The 22,178-nt window shown below is 36.1% G+C and overlaps 3 protein-coding genes across 4 annotated transcripts; all 3 read left to right on the forward strand.

Moving 5' to 3' along the window:
* The first annotated feature begins 5,350 nt into the window (after positions 1-5,350).
* Positions 5,351-12,358, forward strand: got2a (glutamic-oxaloacetic transaminase 2a, mitochondrial). Its single transcript, XM_060877874.1, has 10 exons — positions 5,351-5,510; positions 7,349-7,505; positions 8,304-8,432; positions 8,549-8,608; positions 8,731-8,892; positions 9,364-9,468; positions 9,581-9,731; positions 10,012-10,177; positions 10,998-11,148; positions 11,224-12,358. The coding sequence occupies exons 1-10, from the start codon at positions 5,428-5,430 to the stop codon at positions 11,344-11,346; spliced, it is 1,287 nt and encodes a 428-aa protein (XP_060733857.1). The 5' UTR covers positions 5,351-5,427; the 3' UTR covers positions 11,347-12,358.
* A 1,504-nt stretch (positions 12,359-13,862) lies between these two features.
* si:dkey-12e7.4 (uncharacterized protein LOC558132 homolog) lies at positions 13,863-18,783 on the forward strand. The gene is made up of 7 exons (XM_060877877.1): positions 13,863-14,343; positions 15,277-15,328; positions 15,425-15,612; positions 16,794-16,952; positions 17,160-17,270; positions 17,599-17,748; positions 18,691-18,783. The coding sequence occupies exons 1-6, from the start codon at positions 14,197-14,199 to the stop codon at positions 17,710-17,712; spliced, it is 771 nt and encodes a 256-aa protein (XP_060733860.1). The 5' UTR covers positions 13,863-14,196; the 3' UTR covers positions 17,713-17,748; positions 18,691-18,783.
* syt19 (synaptotagmin XIX) lies at positions 18,723-22,016 on the forward strand. 2 transcript variants are annotated; one of them, XM_060877875.1, is made up of 7 exons: positions 18,723-18,800; positions 19,035-19,236; positions 19,359-19,432; positions 19,722-20,120; positions 20,603-20,722; positions 20,990-21,101; positions 21,293-22,016. In XM_060877875.1, exons 2-7 carry the CDS (start codon positions 19,062-19,064, stop codon positions 21,595-21,597), a joined length of 1,185 nt encoding a protein of 394 aa, XP_060733858.1. In that variant the 5' UTR covers positions 18,723-18,800; positions 19,035-19,061; the 3' UTR covers positions 21,598-22,016. The 2 variants fall into 2 exon arrangements, with proteins under 2 accessions (XP_060733858.1, XP_060733859.1); XM_060877876.1 differs by having other exon boundaries at positions 18,753-18,800; positions 19,038-19,236.
* The last annotated feature ends 162 nt before the right edge of the window (positions 22,017-22,178 follow it).

Here is a 22,178-nt window from a genome sequence, read left to right on the forward strand (position 1 = left end):
CTCCCCAGGTCCAAAGACATGCATGGTAGGTTGATTGGCATCACTGGAAAATTGTCCCTAGTGTGTGATTACGTGAGTGAATGAGAGTGTGTGTGTGCCCTGCGATGGGTTGGCACTCCGTCCAGGGTGTATCTTGCCTTGATGCCCAATGACGCCTGAGATAGGCACAGGCTCCCCGTGACCCGAGGTAGTTCGGATAAGCGGTAGAAGATGAATGAATGAATGAACCAAACTGGGTTGCCAGTAAATAATGTAACAAAATAAAATGCACAGTGGACAATTGAAAAACATATTTACAATAAAGTACTGCAACATCTTAATGTTGTATAAAATAACATGTAACCACCTACACTTTCATATCTGGCTGATGCAGGAGAGACTAGAGCTGAAGTTTAAGAGTCTTATCCAACCATGAGAGCTGGAGTTTGAGCACACAGCTTCTTATGAGTGACTCAAAGCCTTAACCTCTGAGCTAAAACAACTACACCACACCACCACAACTAGCTTGCATTGATTCTTCTTTTGCCTCTGAATTAACTCCACTAAATGATTACACTGCAACAATACATGCTAATTGAGACAGCAGTGGCTCAGTGGTTAACAGTTCAAAGCACAGTAAAAAGATCATATGTTCGAATCTCTGCACCAGCAAACTTCCTTGATTGGGACCTTGATCATGTGTATCTTGCAGTTAGCAATGTTATTGAGCTATGTATGTAATATTATGTGTTATTTTATGCTGTTAAGTTTGATTTACTGGTGTATACTGTACATATATAGGTAATTTATTGCCAGTATATTACTCTAAAAAAATATTTATAGTGTAAATTTATTGTTTGGGGGGAATCCTAAACAAATCTACATAAAAAATGTTTTAAACAATACCACAATCTCTCTTTGCCAACATACAGCTTCTGCATAACACATAACAGGTCAAGATTGATTCTTTGGTCAGTTATCCTCTTGTGAGGTTTAGCTTCTTGGCTGTGAAATCTTAAACACTTTAAATTTTTTATTTAAAATGTAAATATAATTTTTTTTTAAATTTAAAATTAGTCTTGAGAATGTTTTTCCCACACCTCTATTATTGTCTGATCTGATCAAAGATTTCCTTCTTCACACATGCAAAACAGTGTGGAATTATAGAACTGTAAACTTTGTGACCACAACCAGTAGTATCTTCTGTAACCACCCAACCATGAACAATGGAGAACTTTTGGTTCCTCCTCCCCACTGTCTGGGGGGAAATACATTTTCGTGGATATGGTCTTTTTCAGGAATGTTAAACTTTTTATAGTTGTTGTATTTTTATAGTTATTTTTTTCCCTTTTTTGGGCCCAGCAGCACAAATCATCTTTAGGGGAACACCAAGTAGATAACTAAAATAGTAGTAGTATTTTACATTTATGTTAGTAGTAACTAAATAGATGTGTCACAGGCTTCCATTAAGAGGGAAAACAGAACATAAATATGAAAACCAAAAACAACCAGAGCAACAAAGCATGACTTACAATATACATGACAAGACAGGAGAGAAAAAAAAATTCTATGGATGCATATTTGATGCTGGATGGCTTTCCTATTGGATTCGAATGCAGTAATTAATAATATTAGTAAAGGAATAATATTAATAGCAATTAAAAATTAACAACACCATTTTTTGTTTTGCATGCATGTATATAATACAGATTCTGTGAATGAATAAATTACAGATAAGTGGTATGGCTGTGATTATACGGTGTGTCTGTAGAGATCCGTCTTCGTATTGTTCAGTGTTCTGAACTGTCACTATTATATTTAGTGATGAGTGTGTCTAAACAACGATGAATTTGTTGATTCGTGTTAATCAAGGCAGATATAGGGCTGATACTGATGCCAATATCAATTCTAAAATGCTTTGTTTCTTTTGATTTTGTATTCTCTGATCTTTTTTGTGAATGATAAGTAGATGACACATTTGTAAATTCACATTTATACCACAGGAAGTCATGTATGGTCATTTAAGATTTGCTTGTTAACCTTATAAACCAAAAATGGAAAATAATGCAGTTGGAAATATCAGTTACTTTTGTGCATAACAATTTCTAGGGATGGCAATAAAAGTAATGCAGATTAGCATTAGGGAGGGCATGAAACATTCTGATTATCTGAAAAGAAGATTTAGTGATTAAATGAATATGGAATTGCATCTAGTTACAGTTTATCGTTTGCAAAGTGGTGGCTTGAGCATGACTATATGTTATAAATTTAAGACTCCACAAAAATTTAGTAATAATCTTAGACTTCCGGTTTCAGGTGAGATCTATAGAGGCAAAGTATGCCATTTAGGAGCTTTTTTGCCGTGTACTTGTAGTTTTTAATGCAGCAGCATTGCCTCCATGCGGCCAAATTGTGTTATTACATAAGTTCCATGAGTTAAGTACATTATTTACAAGGATGTGTAGTTCAAGTGTGTAAAAGCAGCATTTACGCAGTCTAAAGAAATGTTTATCTTAATAATGTAGCAGTATTGCATTGACCTATATTATATATCATGTAAATCACAATAGCATACAATGCATTTTAAGAGACTTCTAGATTTTAGGTCATAACACTGATAGGCCATAACATTACAACCACTGACACTGATTATTTAGTTCAAATTGTAACTATCAATCGCTTATGTATATTATTAGATACATAATTATGTAGAGTCATTTCTTAAAGCTGATTTGTTGGAACAAGGAAAAATGGGCAAGCGTGATGGCTAGACAACTGGACCAGAGTGTCTCCAAAACAGCAGGTCATGTGAATGTTTCTGATATGGTCCACGGAAGGACAATCGGGTAAACGAGCAACCAGATCAATCAGGTATATTCCCAGAGAATCACCTTTAGGGTATCAGAAAACACAATGCATCACAACCTGCTGAATATGAGAGTATTGCTGCAGACCAGTCAGAAAATTGTTCAAGACTGCTGTGAAAACATGACAAAGAGTTCAATCTGTTGGCCTCCAAATTCCCCAGATCCGATCGAGCATCTATGGGATGTGCTCGACAAACAAAGTCTAATCACCAACTCACATCTTACAGGACTTAAAGGATCTGCTGCTACCGTCTTGGCTTACCACAGCACAACAGGGGATATTGCAGATTTTCTTGGTCGATTAAATGTCCCCACCATGTTGCCTGATGCTCCTAACCTTTTAGAAGAACCAGTTTCACAGGAGGAGGTGACAGATACCATTCCTTCATTACAATCTGGGAAGTCCCCAGGACCCGACGGTTTGCCATTAGATTTCTTTAAAAAATTCTCTAAGAAATCTCCCCAGCTTTAAATCAATAATGAATCCATTTCCAGCACTTGGTAGACACCCTTATCCAGAGCGACTTACATTATTACATTTTTATTCAACTGAGCAATTGAGGGTTAAGGGCTTTGCTCAGGGGCCCAACAGTGGCAGCTCGGTGGACCTGGGATCGAACTTACAACCTTCCAATTGATAGCCTGACACCTTAACCACTAGGTTACCACATGCCTTCCTCATCTCTGTATTGCTTAAAAAGGATAAAGAACCTTTAGATTGTGCTTCATATAAGCCTATTTCTTTGCTCAATTGTGATGTTAAAATTTTAGTGAAGGTGCTTTCTTCAAGACTTGAAGAAGTTCTTCTTTTTGCAGGAGAACAATAACTTTGAAGAATTTCAGTTACATTTCAGGCCCCATCATAGCACAGAAACTGCACTTGTTAAAGTTATAAATGACATGTTATTAGCTTCAGGCCAAGACCGCATGTCTCTGTTAGACTCTATTAGTGATCTTAGTGCTACATTCGACACTATAGATCACAACATTCTCCTACATCACTTACAAAATTACACAGGTATTCAGGGACAGGTATTAAGATGGTTTAGATTCTACCTGTCTGATCGATACCATTTTGTAGATTTAAATGTAGAATCCTCCAGTTTATTATTATGGGGTCTCTCAAGGATCCTCTGTAGGGCCTCTGCTTTTCTTAGTATACATGCTTCCCTTGGGAAATGTCATTTGAAGGCATGGGATTAGTTTCCATTGTCATACTGACGATACCCAGTGAAATATCAAAATTGGATAACAGTGTGTTAAAGATTTAAAAAATTGGATGACCTGTAATTTTCTATTGTTAAATTCTGATAAGACGGAAATACAACTTATCGGTCCAAAAACCAGTACACAAAAGCTCTCACAATTCAACTTCTATTTAGAGGGATGTACTGTTACTACTAAGTACTGTAAGTACTACTACAGTGAAAGACCTGGGTGTTATATTTGACAGCAACTTGTCTTTTCATATTGAAAATCATATTGCCCATATTACAAAAACAGCCTTCTCTCACCTGAGAAATATTGCCAAGCTAAGAAACATCCTATCATGACCTCTGGACTGGACTATTGTAATTATTATTATTGTATTGCATTATTAGGTGGTTGTCCTGCATCTACAATAAATAGGCTACAGTTAGTCCAAAATGCAGCTGCCAGAGTTTTTACCAGGACAAGAAAATACAATCATATATACCCAATTTTATCATCTATACACTGGCTACATGTTAATTTTAGAATCTAATACAAACTGCTATTTGCTGCTACTTACATATAAGGCTCTAAATGGTTTAGCTCCCATGTATTTAACCAGTCTTCTAACATGCTACAATCTGTCACACTCTTTGTGATAAAAAAAATTTCAGGACTTCTGGTAGTACCCAGAATATCAAAATCTAGTAGAAGTATTCAGACATTAAGAGGAGATGCCTACATATGGGTATTGAGGACAACAACCTCCTCATCATTCAAACTGGTCAGTGTGTCTGTCATTTCTATCAATCACAAAAATCTTTGATTTTAAAAATAGCTCTGCACAGTCTATGCCATAGACTCTATAGTATTGCTTGTAGGATAACGACAGAAATGTGTGGGGCTAAGCTAACAAATATGTTACATAAAACTTAAAAATCTTAAATATTTGGCTTTTTTTAATAATTGATAAGGAAATTAGAATGTCTAAGGTAATCAGTCATCAGTGCCCCAATGTCTTGCATACAACACAATTGTTTTAGTAAACAGACTGAGATGGGGCGGAGTTAAGAGGCGTTGGGGCGTGTCTATCAAAATGACTGACAGGAGGCACATATTTTCTCAGCTATACAATACACTTTTGCTGATGCCATTACCTAAATAGTTATTTTTTTATGGTATTTTATTTTCCAGAATTTCTTTACAAACTGAGAATTAACAAATCGACAGGCATTTAATTTTGTTGTACATCGGTCCTCTGTGCTGTAGGCGGCGCTGTTCGCTCCCTGTGTGCTTCTTTAGAAAGCTTTGCTGCTGTGACTTTCTCTCTAAGTCTCGTTAGTTCTGTGTGTGAGTCCTCTTCAAGCTTTAGTCACGTACGGTTGCAGCAATGGCTCTGCTGAAGACTTGCAAGATTATTTCATCGGTTGGGGTGTATAGCCCAGCTCTGGGAGTCTTACCTCTCCGCGCAAGGTAATTTTTTTTTTTTTTAACTGAGTTGTATTATAACAGTAGGAGTTTGGTTGGCTATGTTAGCCTAATGACTTGTAACGGGTCGTCTCCCATAATGCATTTCTCCGGTTGCATGGAAGCTAGCTAGCTAGTTAATTAATCAGCTGCTGGATTCTAGCGTGTGTAATTAAGAAACTAATTTATACACGTAGTGATATCAGTGTAGCTTGACCGAAGTCAACAATTACGAAGGTCACAACGGGTAGCTAACTGGATAAGGATAGCTACATCACTGAAAAGTTGCTAACAACCCACTGTGTTTCTTTGGTGTCACCTTGACAACAATTAAACCGCGTAATGCTTGTGGAAACTGACAAATCACACGAAATTACTAATGGTACAAACTAATGTTGCCACCGAGTTTATTTGTGTGTCTGTTTCGAGTTTTTTGTACATAGGAAATCAATGATGCCAAGTGAAAAGTCATCCCGAGGCCTTGTAGTTTAATCTGCTCAGTTGATAGAAACCTTTCAGCGAAACCTACAATTTCCTGTTAGCATGTTGAGACCAACAAGGATTAGATCTAGATTTTTTTTTATTATTGATATTTTGGACAAAAAAAATAAATCACACTGACTGCATTTATATAAAATCTAAATGTATGATTAAAAAACATCATCCTATGTCTATTTTTATATTTATTTTAAAGCTATTTTCTGGTTTCTTTTAACTGAAACAATCCAAAAAGACGTTTTTTTTATCATTTATGAAGACGTACATTAGCCTTTTTTTGAGTCCCATTTAGTTTTCTACTTGTATTTAAAAAATAAATGTGACTGAATACAGTGCACTAAATTATCATTCTGATCTTTCATCTTCTTGCTTGCTAGTCAAAGTAATCCTCTTAGTCATGGTTTCAAGGTAAGTTGCTTTGCAAGGGGATGTGGTGATGTGATGTCAGACTTATTACAGTGATGTGAGCCAACAGAGGGAAAAAACAGACATTTTCTTTGATTTATAAATAGTAACTTGTACGCTTCTATGAAGTTGTTGACACAGAGTTCTGCAGAGTTTTTGCCCTTTGGAGTGTTTTAGATGAACTGTTTTTACCAGAAGGGTGTGTATTGAGGCTAGCATCTCATTGGATTATCATCCTTCCCGGTAGGGGTGGAGAAATGCACTGTAAATCTTGCTACAAGTTGTAATACAAAATAGTTTACTGAATGAATGAGAGAGTTAGTTATTAAAACACATGTTATTTAGTCTGAATGTACATTGAGCAGTAAGTAAACATGACGACATAATAATTGTAGAAACCGTTCACATGGCTGGAAGTGATTGTGGTGGAAGAGAAATATTCATGAAGTTAACTCTTAACATGCAACACAGTTATAGCAGCTTTTAATTAACTGCTGGTATATTCTGCAAATAATTGTAAACATTGGTAATGTTCCAGGTAATGGCAGCAATTAAACCTTTTTATGGAAGTCTGTTTTTTGTGTGCACTCCTGGGCAGAGTAGCCACAGACAGCCTGAAAGGCAGACTAGACTGTTGAACCCTTGATGTTGGCAAAACTCCAGATTCCATAGAGATTTGTCATTGAATCCTGGTACATGATCGGTCTGTTGGACTAATAAATATTTGACCTTTTTACAAGGGTCTTGCAATATTCACTTTAAGTTTTGTTTGAGGAGACCTGTTTACAAAATGAACAATTATAAGCATTACATCTGTAAATATAATGTGTGTTCTTATTCCTTTTAGTTATCAGACTGTTATAGAGGAAGTCTAGCCTAGACTTGCTCTACAATAGGTTGCACTGATTGAAATTAAGTGAATTTTATTTCCTGTGATGCAGCTCATGGTGGTCTGAGGTGCAGATGGGCCCCCCTGACCCCATCCTTGGGGTGACTGAAGCTTTCAAGCGTGATACCAACCCCAAGAAGATGAACCTTGGAGTGGGGGCTTATCGTGATGACCAGGGGAAACCCTTTGTTCTTAGCTGCGTCCGCAAGGTGCAGCTTAACATATCTCTTCCTCTTGAACTAGGTGCACCAGCTCAGATTAGATTCACTCACTGTCAAAACTCATGAATCCATTACTACCTAAGGAGAGATCTGGGCCTGTATTCATGAAAATCTTTAGTGCAAAGAGTTGCTCCTAGTTACAAAATTCTAAGAAATGTATTAGAAATGTGGGTGTTTAACCTGAAAATTAAAGAGAAGCTATTTGTAAAGATAGGTATTCACAAAGCATCTTAACCCTTGAAAGAGCTCATAAGGTCAAAAAGTGTTGGGAGTAGGACTTTTAAGAGGCTTAAGATTTTTTTTTTTAGCAGACAGAATATTAAGGTGACGAGATAGAAGATTGGGTTTCAGACAATGTTAATAAGATGCTACAGATTCAATCCTGTAGGGATTGTCTGCAACCAATCATATTAGAGATGCACTAACATCTCCAACACAGCACAGAAATTCTATAGCACTGCCTCCTTTCTAATAAGTTTTTTCTTTTCCTTGCTCTGAGATTGGTCTTGAATCACTCTTTGATAAGATTATTTAAGCTAAATGAGGAGCCCTCTAAGATGATTTTTAGTAGCTTTAAGAATACAGGCCTGGAAGTTGATTGTTTTAGATTTGATTTATTTTTAGCTAATTACTGTTTGGGGTAAAAACGTAAAATATATCTGCTGTGTTTCAGTTTAATGACATCTAGATGTTTATGAACATTTATATCTAGCCACTGCTTAGACCGATCTTTGGTGTTATTTCAAATTTGAAATATGTTAAATGTTACCTTGTGGGTGTGTTCAGGCTGAGACTCAGATTGCTGCTAAGAAGTTGGACAAAGAGTACCTTCCCATTGGAGGCCTGGCAGATTTCAACAAGGCTTGTGCTCAGCTCGCTCTGGGACCTGACAATGAAGTCCTGAAGAGTGGCAGAGTAAGAAGAATGTTTTTGTATTTTTGTTTGTATGAAATTTTTTTTTTTTTTTTTTTTTTGCCTCCTCACTCATTTACTCAAACTGGCCTGTTTTTTTTTTTTTTTTTAAACCTTAGAGTATCACCGTTCAGACCATTTCAGGAACTGGATCTCTGCGTATTGGAGCCAATTTCCTGGTGAGACTTTTAATTATTCATTCATTTTATTTTATTTATATTTAGATTCTGTAATTGGAAGGCATGGGGTTTTATGTTTTGTTCCTCTCACTAATAAATTTTTTTCTCCTGTTTTGTCTCAGTCCCGGTTCCACACTGCAGTGCGTGATGTGTACCTGCCGAAGCCCTCATGGGGAAACCACACACCCATCTTCAGAGATGCAGGCATGCAGCTGAAGGCTTACACCTACTACGACCCAAAGACCTGTGGCTTTGACTTTAAGGGAGCCATTAATGACATCTCAGTAAGGCACACATGTACTTTTGTTCTTTATTTGTTTTAAGGTTACATTCATCACAACAAACTTTGATTAGTTTTTATTTCTTTAAAATGTTGCTGCAGCTTTATTTGATTCACTTGATGTTGCATATAAAATGTATGTAGGACCTTGTGATAGAAACTCACTTGCAATATATTGTTTTTAAACAGATCAAGGGTAAAATTATCAAAATACATTTGTATTGACGGAAAGTTTTGTTAACTGTAAAGATTTTGAAAAACAACAAATGAAGCTTATTTTGATTTGTTCAATATGATAAATTAATGAGACAATTTCTAATTGTACTACACTGGATTATTGTTTTTTGTAATAAATTTAAGCTGAGAGAAATTTTTGACCCACACTGCTCACTATTTTGCAACACTAAACTTTGAGTAAAATATGTGATGTACTAACAGTTTAAGTTTGAGGCTTTTGTGTGCTTATCTTTATCAGAAAATCCCAGAGAAGAGTGTGATTGTTCTGCATGCATGTGCTCACAACCCCACTGGAGTAGACCCAAAACCAGAGCAGTGGAAGGAGATGGCTGATGTGATCAAGGTGCTGGTTTTTGCTTTTGTGAACGTATAAAGTTGGGAGTAAAGTATTTGAAAATGTTAAGGTCTCTGTTTGTAAATAATTGTGCTAATGCCTAAATCTTTCTTTTCAACAGAAAAGAAATCTTTTGGTGTTCTTTGACATGGCTTATCAGGGCTTTGCCAGTGGGGACATTGACCGGGACGCTTGGGCTGTGCGCCACTTTATTGAACAAGGCCACAATATTGTTCTCTCACAATCCTTTGCTAAGAACATGGGCCTGTATGGTGAGCGTTGGTCAAATAAGTGTGTGCATTTATGACTAAAACACAGATATAATTGGCATTTATATGTTTTATATAGAGTTAATTTTCATTATAAACCTTTATGACTAATTTACTAATCTTTCTTGATTATTTTGCTAATTGAACTGTTTAGTTTTTGCATTGCTAATTCCCCCCAATGCTAATTTCTTCACTACTACAATTAATCATGTGCATTGGTGTAACAGCAGTTAGAACATTTACATTTGAGTGTAACTGAGCTGTGGGTATGTCTGGTGTCCAGGTGAGCGTGTAGGAGGTTTTACAGTTGTGTGTAAGGATTCTGAGGAGGCCAAGCGTGTAGAGTCCCAGCTGAAGATACTCATCCGTCCAATCTATTCCAACCCCCCTTTGAATGGAGCTCGCATTGCTGCAACCATACTTAACACACCTGAACTCTACAGTGAGTGGTAAGTGTTAATTAGGAATAATTTTCAGTAATATAGAAAATGCATGAAAAATAGCTTTTTGTTTTTTCTTTTTCTTTGTTTTTTCTTTTTCATAGTTCAGTTAACTTTATCTTAATATGATGCATAAAAACTAGAAGCAGCCTATGCATTAAGTGTGGCTTAAACTTTCAAACGAATAGCCAATCAACAAAAATGAATCCTAATCTTAATGTAGGTATTTCATTTTACACTACACCCAAATCCTCTGTACTGGATTGTTGGGTTATTATGAACATGCTTTATTTGAAGTAAAATATACTAGCCTGACAATATTGCTTGTCATAAACATTCTGCATATCCAGATCAAAAGCTTTATAAAATGTTGTTCCAAATATTGTGGCATATTAAAGTGTAAATATATGGCCAAAAGTTTATGAACATCTGACATCACATGGTCCTTCACCAAAGTTTTGCCACAAAGTGGGAAGAACCCAAATGTCTATTATGACTTTGTATGCAGTAACATTACAGTTTCTCTTCACTCTGGCCCCAAACATATTCCAGCATGACCATGCCCCCATGCACAAAGCAAGGTCCAGTAAGACATGAATTTCAAAGTTAAATTAGAATGTTGACACTGCCCCAGTGAATTGACCTTTAATGTGCTTGACGCAGAATGGGCAAATCCTCACAGCCAGGTTCCCTGGAAGAGTGGAGGTTATTACAATGCATGGGTACTAAATCTGCAAAAGTATGGGCATGATGGTTAGCTGTCCACATACCTTCTTTTGTAATATAGTGTAAGGAAAGAGTAAACGACTTTTGTTTTGCTGTTTCATAGGCTGGTTGAGGTGAAAGGCATGGCCGAACGCATAATTAAGATGAGGGACATGCTTGTCTCAAATCTTAAAAAGGAGGGCTCCACTCATAACTGGCAACACATCACTGACCAGATCGGCATGTTCTGTTTTACTGGCCTCAAGCCTGAGCAGGTTAGTCTAAGTAAAAACCCAACTAGACCATCTTTCCTCAAGAATTCATTCTAACATCTCGTTCTCCTTTCTCAGGTGGAACGTCTAATTAACGATTACTCTGTCTACATGACAAAGGATGGACGTATCTCCATGGCAGGCGTGACCTCCGGAAATGTGGGCTACCTTGCACAAGCCATTCATGCAGTTACCAAGTGAATCAAATGTGTTGTAGATGTTGTTGTATACTGTAGTGACATTCAACTTGCACACAAAATGTCTTGGTTGAAATTGGGAGCGTGCTAAGTAGGAATTCCCTGATCATTGTTGGCTCATCTTGATTGGCATTATTAATAATAATAATTTATTATTATATAAAATGGAAAAAGTAAAATTTAAAAGCGCTGCACTTATAAATTTCCCCTTGAGGTGTGAGAGAGATCAAGCTATACTGATATTACAGAGTTCCCAAAGAGTTCCCAATTTCTTAGTGGCTTTAGTTTCTCAAAAAACCTCCCCCTTCTATTTAAGTCAGTAATGTTTCATCTGAAAATTTGTAAATAGAATATTATGAATCCAAAGCACTTAAGAGAAAAATATATTCAGACAAATAACTTGAGCTAGCAGGTCTGTCCATTTCGGTAATGCTAATTTTGTGGTATTTACTTTTATAAACTGTTATAGACCATTTCATCTGATCATTGGAGCCATGTTCTTTGTCCCAATAAAGATCTTGGGCATTTAATTATACATGAAGCAAAAGCACTTTTTAGAGGAGACTCTGAGTTCGGAGCAGCTAAAAAACTAGCTGCAGGATTTGTATTAGATGTGATCCAATGTGTATAATTTCCCACAACATTAAAGCACTTGTTCCAACCTGACAAATGCCTGTTACATTTACATTACAAATCAAACTAATACAGCTAAAAAAAAAAAAAAAGCAACAATCATAATCAAAGTTTTATTCCCATTTCTTTTGCACACCTGATTTAATCACTGGTGCACGTAAATGTATTGTAAGTTATATGGAGTTTTATTCATTTGGATGCATAATACACAATGGCTTATAAATAGGCGGTTTGGTTGAAACAAGTTAAAATTTACTTAGTGGGATTTCTTTGTCATCAACTATCAAAATCTCCTATTTTTCTCAACTGTTAAATGTGAAATGTTATATGCAAAATATATCCTAAAACCTTGTGCAGTTAACCAATAAAGATGAGCTTATCAAGCCTGGAGTGTTCTTGCAAGTTTTTTATGAAGATAATATGCTACAATATCCCTTAAATTTAGTTCAGTTACTAATAACAGCACTTTTTATACAGTGGGTGTTTTCTGTTTTTGGCATGGATCTTTGTGTTATTAGGGCCTGAGCACCGAAAGGTGCGAAGCCCTATTGTTTTTGCTCGGGAGTATTTTTTTGTTTTTTGTTTTTTTTCCCCCCCCACACATTGGCCAATTGGGGTCCCTTAACGTGTCTTCTATCTAAGGCAAAAAATGTCTTATTGTGATGACACGCGGTGTGTATGTTCGGCCAAGGATTCCGATCGCATCGATGTGCTTATTGTGAGTCCCGGGTATAGCGCCACCAACAGGCCCCAGGAAGTGTGTCAGTCACAAAGGTGGATTTTCTGACAGCTGCATGCGGTAAACTTTTAAATAATCCTCCTAGGGGATTCATAAAATTGAGACCAGACTTGGCCACCATGACGCAGAGATATTGGAGATGCGAGATGCGTAAACACTGTTACCATGGCATCGTGTCAAAGTTTACTTTTATTTCAGGCATATTTAAGGCTTTTGGCGTGCTTAGATTAACTTGAAATTTGACACATACATCACATTTGTCGGCTATTAAGTGTGGACAAAAAGGTCAGACAAAGGTGTGTCTCTTAAGTGGGTCACTAGCGCCCCCGTTTGTCTAAAATGTGGGGTTTCATTTACCTACAGTCCACTGATATTTACCCACTTGATGCACTTGCCCACCGTGCATTGTTTTCTGGGAGGCACCGTATAGCGATAAAAAAAAAAGTGCGAGGGCCCGCCATCGCTGCTTGCAGCTATATTTTTAGTTATTTTTAGTGTGGCTTGCAGTAATAGAAACCTGTTCAAATACCCATGAAGTTACACAAGGTAGTTAGCATTAAAATATGCAACTCGTACCCTTAAACTAATACACCATGTAAATTCGTGCACAGTATTAGAAATGCAATCAATTTCCCACAGCTCTCTGCGTGCCTCCATAAGGGCGCTGCAGCAACTTTAATGTTCCTTCTGCAGGTCCTTATTTTATTGATGTTGCAGATAGGATCTTGCACATGTAGTCAAGATTTGATTATGATTTTTTTTTTTGCTATTATGCATTGGATAAAAAATACTAAATAAATTATAAGAAGTGTATGAAATTATTTTGAAGATTTTGAACCTAATGAATCGTTTGTATTCTATCACAAATTGCATAAGATAATTTATAAAAGTTTACTTGTATGAATCAATGTTCAGAGCATTACTTAATTTCTCTTTAAGAATTTAAATTAGGCGTTTTTACGAGATATTTTAAACGGTGGTGAAGACATTGGACCATGTTAGAGATCATATTCCTGACCATAGTCCTGTTCTGTTAGATTGTGGAATAAACAGTCAAATACAGCCATCTACAGGTCATCTACCGTATGGACAGGACCATTTAAGAGAACTAGGATTGGATTAGGTGCCTACCATATGTGTGGTTTACTGCAGCTTTAATTAAATGTCTGCTGAGTTGAACGCATTTGTTTAGTTGCATATGCTTCATGGCGTTATGTTATTCAGGTGTGAACGGTGTGTTATCTGGTTGTGCCACAATCAGATGTGCTCTCCTGTAGCTGAACACCAGTGATCTCGTCACTGTAGTGTTTGCAAGGACAAAGCTTTAGATCGGTTTACCGTAATCACCTGAGTGCTATTCTCTTCCGGTTTGCGACAGATGTCCAAGTCTTCTCAGCGACTACATTAAATTAGGCAGAAGGCTGTCAGGATAAACGCAATCCACTTCGCAAGAAGGGATATATTAGGTATTTTAATCACATAATGAGTAACGCCTTTAAAAACTGCAAAACTGTCCTTGTAACCGGGGCTAACCGAGGCCTCGGATTACAAATAGTTGAAAGCTTAGTGAATGGAGGATTTTATCCAGGAAAGATCATCGCTACTGCACGTAATCCGGGGGAAGCGAAGGTAATAGGGGATGGACAACACTGAATTTCTGTTTGATCCTATACGAACATTGCTACACCTGTTTCCTTATAATTTATACAACTGAGCAATTGAGGTTTAAGGGTTTTGTTAGGGACCCTGGGATTCGAACTCATGACCTTCCAAACAGTAGTCCAACACCTTATCCACTATTCTACAACATCATTTTACTACACATATTAATGCAAAAAAGGTTCATTTGCCTTTTCTACAGTGAGACTTTGCAAACATCAAGAACTTAGCGAGATAAATCATCAGAGTGTCATCTAGTTATATTGAATTAGTGATCACTTACAATACGTTTATACTTTCAATTCAATTTTTATCTGTATAGCGCTTTTGAGCAATGGGCATTGTCTCAAAGAAGCTTTTCAGAAGTGTAAAAATCTTTTTTTTTAAAGTTTAAAATTAAAGAATTATTCATCCCTAATGAGCAAGCCTGAGCCAATGGTGGCAAGTAAAAACTTCCTGAGATGATGTTAGGAAAAAAAAACATGAGAGGAGCCAAACTGAAACCTATCCTCATTTAGGTGAGACCAGTGAGTGAGATTAGATATAATATCCTTTATACAACTGTTTATAGCCCAGTGGAATTGTGCAGCCAAGACCCAGTGAGCAACTTATAGGTCAGTGTCATTTCTGAGATCATTATAGACTTAACACTAATTCCTTTATGCCAAAGTCTTCAAATGTTCTCTTGCCTGCATGACTTTGTGAGTGGTGGAAAGATCAGTAGCTCAGAATCAGTATCAGTAGAATCAACAGGATTGATTTTTAGAGAAAACCATAGCCAGGTACACTCGGTCACCAAGCAGCACCAGATCCAACCCCACCCGCACCTGGTAAAGATACCATAACTCACACAGGTTTGTCAATTAATGAATGCAACTTTGGTTATTTGATTTGTTTTAACAGGAATTGCAGAGCCTTTCCAAGAATCATCCAAACATACACATTATCCCACTTGGTAAGTTCTTATAGATCTTAAGGCTTATGAATCTTATTGTTATGTTAAGCAATGTTTTTTTTTATATCCCCTTCCATCCCCTTTATATCTGTCTAGATGTTGTCAGTGAAGAGAGTATCAAGAAGGCTGCTGTGGAGGTAGAACAGATTGTTGAGGAGGATGGCCTCAACTGCCTTATCAACAATGCTGGCATCAACGTCATAGCCGACTTTGAAACAGTGACCGCTGAGAAAATGTTGGAGAACTTTCATACAAATTCTGTCGGACCCCTCATGATCACCAAGGTGATTTCTAAATCAGAAACCAAAGTAAATTTACACAAACCTTCTTAATCTCTTAATACCCATTCCTGACTTTTATAACTAAATGATTCACAGAAGTTACTGGATTATGCTTCAATATAAATAACTAAAAAATAGGTTGTGTGAAGACACTGGCATACTTTGAAATGGCTTTGATATGGTTTCTTTTTTTAATTCTGACATGCCACTTTCCTTTGTCTAAACAATAGGACTGTGACTACTGATTATTCTGTTAGTTGATTAGTTGACCATTTTTTTTCCTTTAAAAATCGGTAAGCAATTATATGGCACCTTAAATCTTACTTGTCCAGACAATTGTTAACATTTGTTGTTTTTTTAACAAGATCAATGCAACATATTAATATATTTTTTTATGCTTGGTTTTGTTTAATGCAAAATAATTTCCCAACAATTGCATCTGCATCTTTTTATGAATGTACAATATACAAGAAAAAATTCTTAATGTCATTGTAATTTTTTCTATAATTATTAAATAGATTTTAATTTTTATAAAATTACAATTTCCTACTTGTTATAAAATACTTATAGCTAAGTTAAAACAATCTATTAATAACTTGTACTTATACAGTTATACAATAACTTGTTATTGCCATGTAAATAGAGCATCAAAAACAGGAAAATGTAGATAATAATGTAAAAATGTTTGAATGGATATAAATGTAGATTTAAATGTAATCTCTTTATTAATATAAAGATTATGAGTGAAAACTTGCTTATTGTGCCATGCCTATAGCATGCAACATTATCACTGGGCAGGGTGTCACTTTCAGTCTAGTCCAAGTCTAGTTCAAGTCTAGTCACTGAAAAGATATTTTTAAAAAATTGTTTCAGTCATCTCTTCTGGACGAATTAATGCTGCATTATTTATAAACAAACACAGACATTGTACATGTAGTAAAGGAGTGAATGTGCATTTTTTTTATCACGAATGTACTGACCATATTCTGATCCTGGAGTGATGCTGGAGACCTGATCCTGGAGTGTTGTTTTAAGTCATGAAGCTGAATGCTTTATCGCCACCTTCTGGAGTCATTTGGCTATTATAAATTTCCAGCAACAATTTTTTTATAAACTAATAGTCGAATTATAATCAAATAACGTGACAGTTCTGTGTTATTGATGTTTTTTGGGCCATCTGCCAGGCTATGCTTCCAATGTTAAAGCGGGCTGCGGCGAATGGGGTAGGACTGGGCATCCACCGAGCTTCAGTTATCAACATGACCTCGCTCTTGGGCTCAGTGGAGCTCAACTGGGGAGAACGTGCCAAGGACTTTAAATGGTACCCATACAGAACATCAAAGGTATGAACCACCAGCAGTCTACATTTAACATGATGAGGAAAAATTCCAAACACAGTAGCCTGGAAGTCTGTTAATGTTATTGCAACTGTAGTCTAAGTTGTAAAATCCTCTAATTAAGCCTAAAATATAATAAAATGCCGGTTATATTAAGAAATCATTTTGAGTTAGAAAAATTAAGAATCTGCTGTCTTATGGACACTGTTGCAGAGCGCATTAAACATGATCACTAGATGTATGGCAGTGGACCTGGAGGCTGACGGGATCCTCTGTATGGCTATTCATCCTGGCTGGGTTCGCACAGATATGGGAGGGCAGGAGGTAAGCACTTCCAAGTGTTGTCAGTGTGATCAGAGTTGTGCTAAGAAGAGTTGTCAGAATGTGCTTAGACTTGTGCATGCTTTGAAGGAAAATAATTTGAAATAGGAAGTTATAGACAATAGGAGTGGCACTTTACATGACAAGCATCTGAAATCTTTCCCTATTTCAGATATTTGAAGCACTAAGCAGAAACTAATAATACTGTTTTAGTATATAACTCAGTGATTTTAGCCTGAAAGGTTTGTTTAAAAATTATTAATATATATGGCACCTAGATAACAGATAACAAGCCCTAGTCTTGCATTTAATTTAGCTCTTCTCTCTGCAGGCACCACTGAGTACAGAAGAGAGCATCAGCTCTGTCTTGGCTGTGATTGGCAATTTGACTGAGAAAGATCATGGCACATTTCTGCATTACACTGGAGAAGCTCTGCCCTGGTGATGCTGCTGAGGAGGAGAAATAAACAAATATTGTAAAGTATAAAACTGGTTTATAAAACAGTTTGTGTTCTTTATTAATTAGATAGTGCTGATGTATGTTTTGGTTAAGTTTAAGTTCTACTTATGCAAAACCACGATACTTTAATCCTTGTAAGTAAAAGGATTGTTTAGTACTTTAATAAAATTGTAAGTAGTATAATAAGTGGGAAAATACTGAAAAATTTGCTGATGTTTAATGTGCACTATACTGATTTGAATGAAACACTATCAGTAGTCCCTGTGACCCGAGGTAGTTCGGATAAGCGGTAGAAAATGAGTGAGAGAGTGAGTGAGTATCAGTAGTAAATGTATATACTATTTAAAATACATGAAATATCTTATAGCTTGAAATATCTTGAAATAATAAATAACCTATATTTGTGTGTATTATGTAGAGAGATTTTCTTATTAAAAGTTTCAGACAGAGCTGTTCTTTTTTTATGTGATATGTGAAGTAGGCATTGTTGTCATTGGGCCGCATGTTAACCAGCAAACAAACCTAATACAAACAAGACACCTTACTTTCATCCATCTTGTTAGTTACTTTTAGTTGTGCCTAGTTATCAGGTGTCAGTGCTTCTTTAAAAAATAAATTAAAAAAAGTTGAATAAATGTATTTGAAAGGTTGCACATACAGTTTTTATAACAACAATCACACATTTTTTATTCTTACACTACAATTCTGAGATAAAAAAAATGTAAGTGATTTTAATTTAAGGATGTGAGCAGTTATTTCAAGGGAGCTGGGATGAACAATTTAGTGGGATGATATACATGATTTGAAGAATTGTTTGCAAAAGGACATTTTGTTAAGTTTACAGTAGTGCAGCATGACTGTGTCTGAGTTCTCTTATAAGAAGGGAAAAGAGAGGCTTTTATACCTGATAAATAAAAAAGTGATCTGACTGGTTTTCGCTTATGTTTACTGATCATCTGTCAGCTGATGTCTGCAGTCAGTCTAGTTAAAGATGAATACAAATAGAAGCCACATATATCACCATCGATAGTTGAAGCCTATCAACAACCAGCGCTAAGAATCTATTTTTAAAGGTACAGTTCTTTTTTTTCAATCTGGGAAGAAAGAAAACTAATATTTAAAGATGTATTAGTTAAACTTAAGAACTTAAGAGTTAAGTTTATTAGTTATTCATATTGTTTGTTGTGATTCTCAAATAATGTCATATAGAATTATAATTTTCTAATTTGTCATGTTTATAACAACTTAAATACATAGTCGAGAAGTGAAGACGTGTCCATATCTCGCATGTTCTGGCTCCTTCTCAGTAGGAGTGCTGTACATGGCAGGGGAGAATGTTTTTGTCAGCTACTTCTGGGAACTCTATATGGAACATTCAGATACCTTTCTCAGAGGAAGCTAAATACTGGGCTTTAGGGACTTCTGTTTTTCTTTTTCTCATTGCCATCTGTATAATGATATGGCAAATTCATCGATATTGCACACAACTGACTGGCTCCAGACATACTGGTATGTTCCATTGCAAACGTCATAATTTTTTGTTGTTTGTATTGTAAATGACTAGAGATCTGAGAAGTAGTAAGAAACTGCATGTATAAAGTGAATTTGAAAATTTCAATATTTAATTGCAGTTAATAGCTCACTATTAGACATCCGATCTGCAAAAGATGAAGCATCTAAAAACTCACAGATACCCAACTACCAGGTGAGTCATTCAGCCATCTTGTAATGTAAGTGACTTCAATTATCACACTCTCAAACACAGCTTTACAGTATATCATTTAAAACAGTCTAATTCCGAATTTAGAGGTTGTGTGCTTCATATTCCTTTGCACTGTAATCTAGGTGAAATTAAACAATATAACTCAGATTGTGCTTTTTATGTTTGTTTGTAGATAAAAATCAATTTTGGATTAAGTTATTTGTAGGATTGTAATGATTTGAAAATTACCATCACTATCACTATTATGAGAGCATCCATTCTTCTCTTTTAGCTATATTTCCACCAGGGTGAATTAGGACCCTTACGTCGCTGTCTGTCCAGCAACTCTGATCTGGCCAGCAGTACTGACAGTCTCTGGGATGTGGATAAGGAAGACATTCAGGGCACACTGCGCTTCTCACTCTTCTATGATCAGCTCCAGTCACGGTTGGTGGTGACTGTATTGGAGGCAAGAGGCCTGGCGACTCAAACATTCAGCCAGAGTGTGGACTACTTCGTTCATGTACGAGTGCTGTGTATAGCGGTGGAAGATGAAGAGCAACAGCTTACTTGTGTGCTTCAGGAGTGGCAGACACACCCAATCAAGAACAACTGCAACCCTACATTTGGGGATACGTTTTCCTGCACAGTGACTGAGGAAGAAATGCACAAGTTAACAGTGCGCCTGGAGGTATGAATCCAACTATGTATGAATCCAAGCCTAGTAAAGTGTAAGATTCTTGTCTTTTGCAATGACACGTGTTTAAGTTGCTGTTAAAGTTTGATATGTGATCAGATTTCACTTGTGTCCTTGTCAAAATTGAAACAGAATTGTTTGGTGGCTACTTCTGAAGCTTTACATTTTGCAATTTTACTAAATAATGTTTACATTATTTATTTCTCTTTGTGAAAAAATACACAAAGAGTGAAAAATACCTTTTTAAGCCACTGTATTGGAAGTTTTCCTGCCCCAATAAACTTTTTTTTTTGGTATTTGTCCCCCTCCTGATTTACTCTGTTTTGGTATTGTGTATTGTGTATCCACTCTAAATGGATTCAGATACTTAAAAATAAGTTCATATTAGTCAAGGAGAACATGAGGGAAAACACAAAATAAACATAGCACTCATGTGAAAAAGTAATTTCAGACACAAGAATTATTTGTCATTTTAGGTGAGAAATTTTGATAAATACTCCCGACATGGAATTCTGGGGCAGGTCCGTGTATCTCTGAAAGGTCTGAATATCTTATTACCTTTGGAAATGCTGGCAGACCTACAAAGACCAAAGAAAGTAAGTCTACATACTAGGAGGAATACAAAAAAAAAATAAGCAAGAAGCAAAAGGTTTATTTAGGGCAAATTCGCATGTTTGCTTTAATGACACTGGAATAGTACGGAAAGTGTCACAGTTCAGCTCCACACAAATAAATGGAAATTACATTTTAAAGCAGAAACAGTAAATACACCACTTCTGCGATGTTTTAACACAATACTGAATATTTCAGTATTATTATAAACCTTATTCAGTGATAAAGGCATGTAACTTTACATTTTGCAGGACATTGTTGGTGAAGTCCTTCTGTCTCTCAAATATATGCCCACGTCTCATAGACTGGAGGTGGGAGTCCTGAAGATCAGGATGGTTTTCCGCTCTAGTAAGGTGGAAAGAGGTAAAGCAATCTTTTTTTTTTTTAACATGCTGAGATGCATTCTACAAAACATATTTGAGTTAAATTGCACTTTACAGTTCAGGAATTCTCAAGGAACAAATGTACAGTGTTTGGTCAATCAACTGAGCTAATTCAGATCATTGAAATAAGTCACATATTGCACTAAAGAATTTTATCTGTTTGTTTTTTAGCTTTATATGCCAGAACCAAAATTGTGTGTAACCAGTGTAGGATTAGACATCAGAGAACCTCTGAGAGGACTCGTTGGGATGTGACTGTGTTCAATGAGGTTCTGATCTTCAATCTACCAGAAGCTCAGATTAGGGAATGCATCCTGACTTTATCTGTCTATGAGCTCTGTCCACGAAAGAGGTCCAAGTGCCTAATTGGTCAGCTAAGCTTTGGGAAAGGCGAAAATGTGGAGGATGATCACTGGAGGCTAATGATGCATGCACTTCGACAGCCAGTTGCCAAATGGCATTTACTCTACTTATAAAAGTAGCCACACCATGGACATAGTTATGGACTTGAAAGTGGACGTGAATACTCTTGTAAACAACACAAAATTGTTTTTTACAAAAAGGTTGGAAAACACATCATGTGACAGCTCTAGAAAATTTAGGGCATGAACAGAACACATAAAAAAGCATGTATAAGCAGTTCAGTTTGTTTTACAACTATTTACATATGTTACTTTTGTTCTATGAAGGTAAATTAATTGCGATGGGCAGTGTGAATCATGTAAAAGCTGCTCAGGTGTTGCGAGGGCCAATAGTGTTATAGAATCTTTAAAAAGTTTAATGTCAAGTAGAAAAAGCACAAAAGTCCTGGAGCGGACCTCTAAATAATCTAAATAATTTCCAAATTAAAATACATAATACCTCATTAAAATATGCTACAATATGTTCTTTTTAAATGATAGAACACTGTTCATATTGCATATAAAACTGTATTATGATTTATATAAATACATTACTGTAAAACTTAGTCATGTATAGTTCATTTAATTCCATAAATACACTTGTTAGACGCTTGGTTTATATATTTATGGTGTTGTTTAAATGTATTTATTGTATA

This window comes from Tachysurus vachellii, chromosome 9 (assembly GCF_030014155.1).
Source record: "Tachysurus vachellii isolate PV-2020 chromosome 9, HZAU_Pvac_v1, whole genome shotgun sequence".
In the NCBI taxonomy this organism is placed as follows: domain Eukaryota; kingdom Metazoa; phylum Chordata; class Actinopteri; order Siluriformes; family Bagridae; genus Tachysurus; species Tachysurus vachellii.

Coding starts and splice junctions, on each gene's coding strand:
- si:dkey-12e7.4 (XM_060877877.1), top strand. CDS start 14,197: ATGAGTAACGCCTTTAAAAACTGCAAAACTGTCCTTGTAACCGGGGCT. Junction 14,344..15,276: donor GTAATCCGGGGGAAGCGAAG/GTAATAGGGGAT, acceptor TTGTTTTAACAG/GAATTGCAGAGCCTTTCCAA. Junction 15,329..15,424: donor CATACACATTATCCCACTTG/GTAAGTTCTTAT, acceptor ATATCTGTCTAG/ATGTTGTCAGTGAAGAGAGT.
- syt19 (XM_060877875.1), top strand. CDS start 19,062: ATGTTTTTGTCAGCTACTTCTGGGAACTCTATATGGAACATTCAGATA. Junction 19,237..19,358: donor GACTGGCTCCAGACATACTG/GTATGTTCCATT, acceptor ATTTAATTGCAG/TTAATAGCTCACTATTAGAC. Junction 19,433..19,721: donor CACAGATACCCAACTACCAG/GTGAGTCATTCA, acceptor CTTCTCTTTTAG/CTATATTTCCACCAGGGTGA.
- got2a (XM_060877874.1), top strand. CDS start 5,428: ATGGCTCTGCTGAAGACTTGCAAGATTATTTCATCGGTTGGGGTGTAT. Junction 7,506..8,303: donor TTCTTAGCTGCGTCCGCAAG/GTGCAGCTTAAC, acceptor GGGTGTGTTCAG/GCTGAGACTCAGATTGCTGC. Junction 11,149..11,223: donor CTGGCCTCAAGCCTGAGCAG/GTTAGTCTAAGT, acceptor CTCCTTTCTCAG/GTGGAACGTCTAATTAACGA.